Below are 10,827 nucleotides of genomic sequence, written 5' to 3'. Positions count from 1 at the left end.
TCTTTGATCGTTGGACTCCATTTGTTGTGTTGTAGGGAGTAAGAATGAGTAAACAATATCAACATGGTCCTGGATTTGGTTGTGGTATGTAATAGCCTTTTGCTTTTGTCCTGGAAAGATCAGTGTATAAACAACACTATACACCAATTCTTACATTTGGATAAATGCATGATGTTTGTTCTGTAACCATTAGGTCAAATTCAATTAAAGAATATTTGGGATGTAATGTGGAACACTGCATTGTGATCAAGGCTATGTTGATGATCTGAGCATATACAAGCATGATACGTTGGAAATGAAGATGTTAAGTATCATGTACCATAATAAACTACTCATGTTGGTAACGTTAAGTATCATGTACCATAATAAACTCTCATGTTGGTAACGTTAAGTGTCATGTACCATAATAAAAACTGCTCATGTTGGTAACGTTAAGTGTCATGTACCATAATAAACTGCTCATGTTGGTAACGTTAAGTGTCATGTACCATAATACAAAACTACTCATGTTGGTATGTTAAGTGTCATGTACCATAATAACTACTCATGTTGGTAACGTTAAGTGCATGTACCATAATAAACTGCTCATGTTGGTAACGTTAAGTGCCATGATACCATAATAAACTACTCATGTTGGTAACGTTAAGTGTCATGTACCATAATAAACTACTCATGTTGGTAACGTTAAGTGGCATGTACCATAATAAACTGCTCATGTTGGTAACGTTAAGTGCCATGTACCATAATAAACTACTCATGTTGTAATATAAGTGTCATGTACCATAATAAACTGCTCATGTTGGTAATGTTAAGTGTCAATGTACCATAATAAACTGCTCATGTTGGTAACGTTAAGTATCATGTACCATAATAAACTACTCAGTGTTGGTAACGTTAAGTATCATGTACCATAATAAACTACTCATGTTGTAATATTAAGTGTCATTGTACCATAATAAACTGCTCATGTTGGTAATGTTAAGTGTCATGTACCATAATAAACTGCTCATGTTGGAAATGTGTGTGTCATGTACCATAATAAACTGCTCATGTTGGAAATGTTAAGTATCATGTACCATAATAAACTACTCATGTTGGTAACGTTATTAGTATCATGTACCATAATAAACTACTCATGTTGGTAACGTTAAGTATCAATGTACCATAATAAACTACTCATGTTGGTACGTTAAGTATCATGTACCATAATAAACTACTCATGTTGTAACGTTAAGTGTCATGTACCATAATAACTGGCTCATGTTGGTAATATTAAGGTCATGAACCATAATAAACTGCTCATGTTGGTAATGTTAAGCATCATGTACCAAATAATGCTTCATGTTGGAAATGTTATTGCATGTACCATAATAAACTGCTCATGTTGGAAATGTTAAGTGTCATGTACCATAATAAACTGCTCATGTTGGAAATGCTAAGTGTCATGTACCAAAAATAAACTGCTCATGTTGGTAATGTTAAGTGTCATGTACCATAATAAACTGCTCATGTTGGAAATGTTAAGTGTCATGTACCATAATAAACTGCTCATGTTGGAAATGCTAAGTGTCATGTACAAAATAAAACTGCTCATTGTGAATGTTAGTTTATGTACCATTAATAAACTGCTCATGTTGGAAATGTTAAATGTCATGTACATAGTAAAACTGCTCATGTGGAAATGTTAAGCATCATGTACCATAATAAACTGCTCATTTGGTAACGTTAAGTGTCATGTACCATAATAAACTGCTCATGTTGGAAATGTTAAGTGTCATGTACCATAATAACTGCTCATGTTGGAAATGTTAAGTGTCATGTACCATAATAAACTGCTCATGTTGGAAATGTTAAGTGTCATGTACCATAATAAACTGCTCATGTTGGTAATGTTAAGTGGCATGTACCATAATAACTGCTCATGTTGGTAATGTGAAAATGTCATGTACCATTAATAAAAACTGCTCATGTTGAAATGGTTAAAGTCATGCTGTCATGTACCATAATAAACTGCTCATGTTGGAAATGTTAAGTGTCAGTTACAATAATAAACTGCTCATGTTGGTAATGTTAAGTTTCATGTACCATAATAAACTGCTCATGTTGGAAATGTTAAATGTCATGTACCATAATAAACTGCTCATGTTGGAAATGTTAAATGTCATGTACCATCAGCTCTGTCTGCTCTTTATGATTAAAATCCCCTAGAGTTGATTGACTCATCCATGCATCACAAGGTGACATCATTTGAATATTGAATATCTAAGGGAAAGTGTGTTTATGCTAGAGATGTCTTGTAGTGGTTGTAGCTCAATCCCCTCTTTCCGCTGATATAAAGGTTATTCCATAACATGGGGCTTATGAAAGCAATCTTTTTCTACACTAGAGGATCCGGACAAGAAAACATTCACGAAATTGTATGTAATACCTCAACATCTGAGCTACAAACTAATAAGTCACCACCATCGAAAGACACATATTACAGGGTTCATAGCCAGCTTCGACTGTTTGGCTCTACGACATCCACAAGCTGAACTCTCTGTCGCAAACGTCCTCATTTCGAAGAGGTCTTCTCACAAAACTGACTGTCCAGACGGAACAGTCAGAGCTACAAACTAAACACGAAGGTGTTGGTTGTTCTGCTCTAAGACACACACAAGCTTCAGGGGAGTAGTCTGAAGGTAACCCAATACCGGGTTGAAAAAACAGCTAAATGTGCCACTAATAACATGACCAGATCGCCAGATATAGGACAGTCACTTCAAAACCTTATTCCTTATTATTATTTTTTTTAACTGTCTGTTTTGCCATATACAAATGTGGTCTTTAATGTGTTTCTATGGGCTAYAGCATTAAAGACTAAATTCAATGTTCAATCCATTCTTTTTTTTATGTATATATTTTTTTTATAACTACAGGCTCCTAAAATTACAAATCAAATGGCTAAATGATCCATTTTATGACCGTCTTAAAACAATTCAATATGTTAGCTTAGTAGATATTGTGATTTAAGGGCTTAGGTAGATCATTGCAGAATAAAACAAGTACACCGACCCATATGTATCTAAAATACATTTTAATCTTTCTTAGATTCACAATTGTTACAATATTTAGATTCTTCAATCGGTTTCCTTTCACTCTTTAAACATACTGTACAATTAATGAAATGTGAAGAAGTGGTCTACATCAAGGCACAAAACACAGCCATGGTCAAGGAAGCTTGTGGGGGCGGAGCTTGATGTAGTCTCCGCCCCCCTGCAGTGTGCTGCTGACACAGGAGAGAGGAGGGGTGGGGACTCAGGGTCAAACTGTACATGTGCTCTAAGCCAAAAACATGACAGAACCAACTGGCTTGTACAGGGTAATGATCTGGTGAAAATAGACATAACAGAAGTTTGTTCTTTATTTTTTGTTGTAATGTTTTCTAGGTTGTTGTATCTCCTCATGATCATAGAGCAAATGAATATCGGTAACACAGAGTATGCAAGAGGTATGCAGGAAATCAGTCCTGTAGTTTGAAGGCTGTTTTTTTTAAACAGTGAAGAGTTTCTAGATGTCTGTAGTTGGTTCAGGACAGGATGTATTGTTGTCTCACTAAAGGGCTCATACTCTGCAGGGAGAGAAAATGGAAGGAAATGACTGGTTATCCTCCTTTCTACTGAACTCTAACTCCCAACTTGTATTCATCCATAAGACATAGACCAAATTTAAAGGCCGGCAAAGTTACAAAGAGACTGTCTGAAGAGTACTGAAGTAGAATAGATGTGGAAAGACAGAGGCTTGGGAAAGAGCATTAGAGATACAGTAGAAACAGACAGAGGTTGACCGTCAGAGGCACAGCAGTGGGAAGAGAGAGGAGTGTAGAATGTTGTTATACCATATCCCTGAGGCCTTTTAACACATTCACATAGGTGCTGTCATGGGGCTGTCTCTCCTTCTTCGTCCAAACGCCTTGGAGCCCACGTTGGTGGGGACGAAGTTACTGTTGCCCATTCCTCCTGATCTGTTCAGGAAGTCAGCCAGGCGGTGGGTGACACATGTGGCAGTATTGCACGCACGCTTCTGTGCTGTAACGCTGCTTTTAGGAAAAGAAAGGACAGGTCATACATACCTCTCCTAAATTCAGGATTTATTACAAGATACAAAATGTACAAATTACAATAAAAAGAACAAAGGTAATAAATTACTGTTCTCTGGAGAAAATGTATAATATATATCATCACATTGAAAATAAAGACGTTCAGAGATCTAAACAATGAGATTCTGCTCAAATTAGTTATTCAACTTACCTCAAATGTACTGTGAATTTACGTTTACATAGCAAATACACTGGGGCTTCACCAATATTGTTCAAACTGTTGTGAACTATTAAAGATGCTAAAAGGCTTTGTTTCACTTGAATAATTAAGATGGAAAATATGTTCTGGTATAAAAAAATATGTTTATTAAACAAGAACCCTAGTCACGGTTGAAAGAAGCATTGATTAAGATTTTTGGTTTTGATTAAGACTTTGTATATATTGTGAATGATCTGTATAGTAAAGGGATATCATACACCTTAAGATAGGGAAGTGCAACTAAATCCTTATTCACTTTCTAAATCTAAAGGATTGGACTCTGCTTTGTACTTATATATTTTATTCTCTGTCAAAAAAGGGKATTTTAACAAAAKAAAAAGAGAGCAGTGACATTGCGGGACATCAAGGTTTCTCTGCAGTCGGTCAAGCAAGCAAGATCCACATGCATCAGCAATCATCAGGCTAGGCTGGAACAGAGGGGTCAGGTTAACTAGGGCTGATGGAGGGGAGGACCGCTCAGATTCCATCATATGAGTCTCCATAGCTTGCATAGCGGTTGCTCTCAGGCAAGCTGCGTTTCTTGCCAGGCGTGCCACTTCCCGTGTTGGTGCGGGGGTACGTCTGCAATTTGTGCAGCTCTTGGGACAGTTTGCCCAGCACACAGGTGCTGAGGTTGGAGCAACGCTTGGACATGGGTCTATCCAGGCTGTTAGAGAGAGAGACAAACATGCAGAAACAGGCTCATAGTAACCATGGCATGCAGATGCATCCTGCTGTTATCTACATGCTACAGTAATAACACTGTATTCCAACATCATGCATTTCAAAGTCAGTTTTTACTTGCATTTATATAAAAATAACAGTTTAAAGCCATGCTATCAAGTCCAACACAGGCAATTGAAAATAGTCTATAGCTATAATGACCTCAGTTACTTAGGCTCATGCGGCAATCCTGTTTATAGCGTCGTAGTTAAATTATAACAAACAGCACAACTGCTGTCATGCGTCACATTTCTCTTGCACTAATTCCCATGCTTTCTTCCATTCTTTAGGGTTATTTATCATTTAGCATTCCGCAACAGGCTTTCTCATAAACAATGCTTAAATAATGAATACATTAAAATGAAATGTTCCAAAAACCCATGCATAGATAATCACAGAGAATATATGTTTTAACTATAGATTCCCCTGTTGATGGTTGGGCGATGTCCATACCTCTGTGTCTTTAATAAATACCCATAGCTCTGACTGCTATAGGAGGCGGCAAAGGACTGGCCACATATTAATAAGACATTTGGGGTTATATGTTTTCTTGAATAATAGGAACATGTGTCATCCATATAGTATACACCGAGTAAACCTAGAGAAAATGAAAATGAATGTTGTTAAAAACAAGTTGTGGAGATGAGGAGAGCTGTACCTACCTATTTCCTTCATTGGCTTGTTGCTCCAGTTCCTCTGAAGTCATTTGAACAAACTCCTTGACGATGGCGTTGAGTAGCCTTCGGGCTTCATAGTCAGTTAGCGTGACTTGGTCTGTCATGGACTCTAAACCAGTTCTGAAAACACATAGGCGATTAGGTTGATCAGACTGGAACTGCACCAGCACTTGGTGAAAAATAGTATGACGTAGGTTATGTGAGTTTGCTTCAGCTAAAAGCCATTGACTCATGCTTTAAGGGATACGAGCCAAACTCAAAACAATCTGCTAAAAGTGTTCCTTTTAGAGAGCTGACATGTAGCCAACTTAGAGCTTTATGACAAAATCAATATTGTAGTAAGAACGGTGACCAGGGTCTCTCTATCCGGAATATTGAACACCCATGCATTCTACAACCATTTGGAAATATTCTACATGCAATAGCAATCATCTTAGCCTATTGCTGTGGCATTACGTTGGATTGTTTCCAAATGGATAGAAGTGGTTAGGAAGTTATACATAGAATGGCTTTATGAGTCACCGGATTGATTAGATTACGATATCGTAATCCAATTGGATCATTTTACTTAAAAGAGGGCATTTAATGTAACGTATGGTATGGATTTCTGTAATCACATCATGTTATCTGAAAACAAAATAATCTAAATTAGCATACATAAGATTTATGTTGCTGCCAAGATTCTTTAGAAAATTATCAATGAAATAACAGCAATTACTATTAGAAAGATGGAAGTATCCCAATGGATCTGTGGCGTTTCCTTTTGGGATTGCTATAAATGAACATCTCTGTAGTCTATACATACATTTCAGTGACTGACTGGACATTACAGTGTGTATAATGTGCTTTGATCCTCACCTGGCTGGAGCTGCATGTGAGCTGTACATCTGACAAATGACCAGGAAATAGGCAATGAGGAGGGCAGAGAGCTTCATCATAACCATGGTCCCTGCTGTAAAACACATTACATCCACAACCACAGAAACTTGTCTTTAAAAACATTCACATTCCTCTCAAAGCAGAATAGGACAAGCATTTCATTCGGATCAAAACAAACATCTTCGTATGTCCCTACACATGACTTATCGCATGTAAACTCCATCCATCTCAGTTCAGTTGCTCACTGTTCTACTGGGAGTGAAGAAGCTCCCCATCTCACTCTCCCTGTCCCAAAGCATTCTCTTCCCTTCTGCGATGAGACAGTCCTACCAAAGTCCCTAGTTCCCTGCTATCAGAGAGAGCCATCTAGTCTCAGTGCTCCCCTCTAACTGAAAAGAAGAGCTGGGCTTGGAGACGCAATACCAGACATTGAGGAGGAAGGCATTAGTGATACTATCTAGATTATGAGTTGGAGCCCCAGCCAGCCAGCCAGCCAGTGGCTCCCACAGGAGCCCATGCATTAGTGGAATGAGCTGTAGTCTAAACCCAGCCACCCTCTCACAATCACTTCATCTACCCTTGAAAAGCCATCTGAACTGCATTTCTCAACAGCATCTCACACAGGGTCAACGGCCTAGGCAAAATTTACGCTATCTCATTCTGTCCCCTCTATCATCACTGGAACATTCTGAAAAATTAGCACAATATCTAATAGCCACAGAAATGACATCCCATCCATGCTAGCCCAATGCATCATGTACACAGAAAATTGGTTTAAATTCTCTACTTACTGTGATTGGTTGTTTTCGTGGACGAACAATGGAATGAGTTGAGGTACTTCAAGTTTTAGACCAACTTGTGAATCTGTTGCACCCTGCTACAATGTCCTGTCTTATATATCTACCACTTGGGTTTCTGTACTGACTAAGTAGTTGTTAAATTATCTAATTTTAGCCAATCAGATTGTTCAGCCCCATCCACTAGCCAATCAGGTACCGTCCAGCGGTTACGACAAACCAGTAAAGACAATAGAACACAAATTACGTCATTGTTCTGTCACAAAATGCTCCATTCACAAAAATCTGCTAGTCATTTGCACCATTTGATATCACAACTTGCATTGAGGACAGGGCCAAATCAGACTGGCAGATACAGAAATCATCCTAAAATAGTTCAAAATATTTTAAAGGTCTAACAATGATCCATTGCTTTATGTTTTTGAGGAATCAAGAGAATAATTCATCCTCATTGGACTTGCTGGCAGAGCCACCTACTGTACAAACAGACACACTGCAGCTCTCCAACTCTTGAGACATTTTTTTGTGTACTACACCGTGCTTTGTTTTCCCAACTCCGGTCCTCCAGTTACCTAACAGCACACATTTTTGTTGTAGCCCAGGACAAAAACACCTGATTCAACTTGTCAAGGGCTTGATGATTAGTTGACAAGTAGAATCAGGTGTGCTTGTCCTGGGCCACAACAAAAATATGTACTGTTGGGGGTACTCAAGGACAGGAGATGGGAAACGCTGTACTACAGAATTATCAGGCCACAATCATGTGTTGTTATATTAATGTAAAATATACATGTTTGGGTTATATGATAGCAACTGTTTTAATATTTTAATTGATGATATTGAAACATCATTGTTGAGTTGGTCAAGCTGCTTAATTTTGATTGCCATAATGACCAGATTATCAGAATATACAGCATGTTTAGGACTTTTCTACATCCAAAAATGGATGACATGTGTAACATTTTAGACATAATAAATTCAAAGATGTTGGCAGTTTAAACTAGCTCTGTGAAATGCTTGGACATTAGTCTTGTGGTATTTTTGGAACAATGACATAGTTAATACTTCATATTCCATAATCAATTCCCATCCCCTTCCCCATACAGCACACTACTGACTCCTCAGTGAACTGCTCTTTTCAGGGAATCGATGGTGTGGCTGACAATAGTCGGCCCAATTTCTCAGACCCAATTACAGAGCTGTTGGAGAGCTGGGCATCATCTTGTTCCTCTTACTTTACATTATTGGGTAAGCTATCGTAAAGCATCCTGCCCAAGAGTCTTCTTTTGCGTCACGGAGGAACCCCATTAGTGTGGATGAGGCTTTTAGTGCTATTGAACAGAGTGCGGGGCTTATGACGGAACCACTAAATCAGGGAAATTGGACAGAGCTGGGGTCCACCCCCCTCGGTGCCCCTGGAGACAGCGGAAACTGCGGTTGTGTAGGCGTACAGGCTTGCCTGACTATAATGAATTGCCACTTCCGAATAAAGACCTGACTATATGTGAACAGATGCAGCATGACCACATATCTATGGATCATCTCAGTCCCTACCTCAACTTTCTGTTCCCCGTTTCTAACTTTCAATTCAATACAGTAACCTTTCCAATCTATTTTGGTCAGAGTATCTCACGGTGCATCAACCTGGTGTAAGTTATATCAGGAGACAGATAATCATTGTCTTATCTGAACAGAGAAGGAGGGAACACTGACATGTGACATGATGCACTGTACTGTATATAAGGTTAGTTGTATCTATTGAAAGGGTGTTGAGATGACAGAAACACACATTCATTACGCCTGCCAAATAAATACCACACAATAGTATTGGAATACAATATCAATGCCAAAATAGGAAAGATCATTTCAATGTCAAAGAATGAGACTGTATCATACGTGTCTGAATGTAAACATTAACGACACTCAATACATACTGTAGGGCAGGCTAAGCATCGCCCACAAAAAAGATGGCAAAAGATGGGAATTGACAGAATGTTTGATTACAAGCTTCCGCCACTTGATGCTCTCCATTGAAGGTTTGACCACCTGGAGACTGTGGTGACACAGGGATTACAGACTTAAACATGTACACTTGACCTGGCTATCCTGTCAGGGCTTCGCTAGGGAATTGGATGGATGTTATTTAGAATCCACTTTGAAATGCAACTTACCTCATCTCTGGTGGAAACAGGAACGTTTGCACTGTGCATCCTTGCTGGGACATTACGGAAATTAGATGTAATCACAGAGCCTAGGTTACCCATCAATCAGAGCTCCTCTGTTCTTTGTGATCACACTGCAGGATGCAGCTACCTCTCTGACCTGGCCTGGCCATGGCAGCTCTCTCTCTCTCTCTGCATGGGGCTGGTCAGGCTCTCTTCTCCTGTGGCATAATGAGGAGAACCGAGTTAAACGCCCGTGCTAAAATTATACTTGTGAGAACCAAACAGCAGATTATGATATTTGTATTAATATTTAGATTTATGAAATTACATTATTTTTTGTGTCATTGTGAGTCATGGGTGCATAGTTCTATGGGAGTAGCTGACTAGAGCTGGTTTGTGCACAATAGGAGAGAATAGAAGTCAATAGAAGACAATGGAAGTTCATAGAAGACAATAGAAGGCAATGGAAGTCAATAGAAGACAATAGAAGTCAATAGAAGACAATAGAAGACAATAGAAGACAATAGGAAACAATAGAATATAACAGAAGACATTATACAACGGGTGGGCCTAATCCTGAATGCTGATTGGTTAAAACCGGTGTCTATTCCACAAGTTACCACCCTCTAAATCTAGAAACAGATAGCAAGATTTATACAAATCTCCGCTGTTGAAAACTAAATGTTAGTATAAAAGACATGTCTAGATGCTTTTTATAGTGGAGATCAAGTTTATAACTTGCCTGGCTTCGCTAATGAGATAGTGGATTGCGCAGTCAGATGGAACAGAGTAAATAGGCATTTTAACGTCATAGATTTATTGGTAACTTTTGGAATAGACACTGGCTGGAATGCACTTTTAACCAATCAGCACTCAGGATTAAACCCACCCATTGTATAAGTGCGATTATAAACTGGGTGGGGTCGAGCCTGAATGCTGACTGGCTGAAAGCTGTGGTATATCAAACCGTATACCATGGGTATGACAAAACATTTATTTTCTAATTACATTGGTAACCAGTTAATAATAGCAATAAGGCACAACAAAGATGGCTGACAAAACATTATGGTGGACCCAAATGTAAGTAATTATAACGTCATAACAAGTCAAGCAAAACATTTACAATTGAGAGGAATGTGTTAGTTAATGTAGAGACAAACGTTTGTGCATATTTTTTTGTCATAAAGTTAATTTACAAAAATCTCTATTTAAAAAAAAAAAATCTCTAAGTTATCTGACTTGCTAACAT

The 10,827-nt window shown here is 38.4% G+C and overlaps 1 protein-coding gene across 3 annotated transcripts; it reads right to left on the bottom strand.

Moving 5' to 3' along the window:
- Nucleotides 1–3,286: 3,286 nt before the first annotated feature.
- LOC111975323 (calcitonin-1) lies at nt 3,287–7,496 on the bottom strand. 3 transcript variants are annotated; one of them, XM_024003538.2, is made up of 4 exons: nt 6,596–6,971; nt 5,723–5,857; nt 3,878–4,075; nt 3,287–3,610 (listed from the first exon to the last, which is right to left on the bottom strand). In XM_024003538.2, the coding sequence occupies exons 1-3, from the start codon at nt 6,700–6,702 to the stop codon at nt 3,904–3,906; spliced, it is 414 nt and encodes a 137-aa protein (XP_023859306.1). In that variant the 5' UTR covers nt 6,703–6,971; the 3' UTR covers nt 3,287–3,610; nt 3,878–3,903. The 3 variants fall into 3 exon arrangements, with proteins under 3 accessions (XP_023859306.1, XP_023859307.1, XP_023859303.1); XM_024003539.2 differs by lacking the exons at nt 3,287–3,610; nt 3,878–4,075 and adding exons at nt 4,729–5,004; nt 7,408–7,496 and having other exon boundaries at nt 6,596–6,686; XM_024003535.2 differs by lacking the exons at nt 3,287–3,610; nt 3,878–4,075 and adding an exon at nt 4,729–5,004.
- Nucleotides 7,497–10,827: the final 3,331 nt, after the last annotated feature.

The sequence above is a fragment of the Salvelinus sp. IW2-2015 genome, linkage group LG16 (assembly GCF_002910315.2).
Source record: "Salvelinus sp. IW2-2015 linkage group LG16, ASM291031v2, whole genome shotgun sequence".
NCBI lineage: Eukaryota > Metazoa > Chordata > Actinopteri > Salmoniformes > Salmonidae > Salvelinus > Salvelinus sp. IW2-2015.
The sequence above is the reverse complement of the archived record's forward strand: the minus strand, read 5'-3'. Positions and strand labels throughout refer to the sequence as shown.

Bases quoted from the DNA above. Each gene is read 5' to 3' on its own strand.
- LOC111975323 (XM_024003535.2), bottom strand. From the start codon at position 6,702: ATGTGTTTTACAGCAGGGACCATGGTTATGATGAAGCTCTCTGCCCTC. The intron at 5,858-6,595 runs GTGAGGATCAAA...ATGTGTTTTCAG, and splicing joins TCACATGCAGCTCCAGCCAG to AACTGGTTTAGAGTCCATGA. The intron at 5,005-5,722 runs GTAGGTACAGCT...TCTCTCTAACAG, and splicing joins CAAGCCAATGAAGGAAATAG to CCTGGATAGACCCATGTCCA.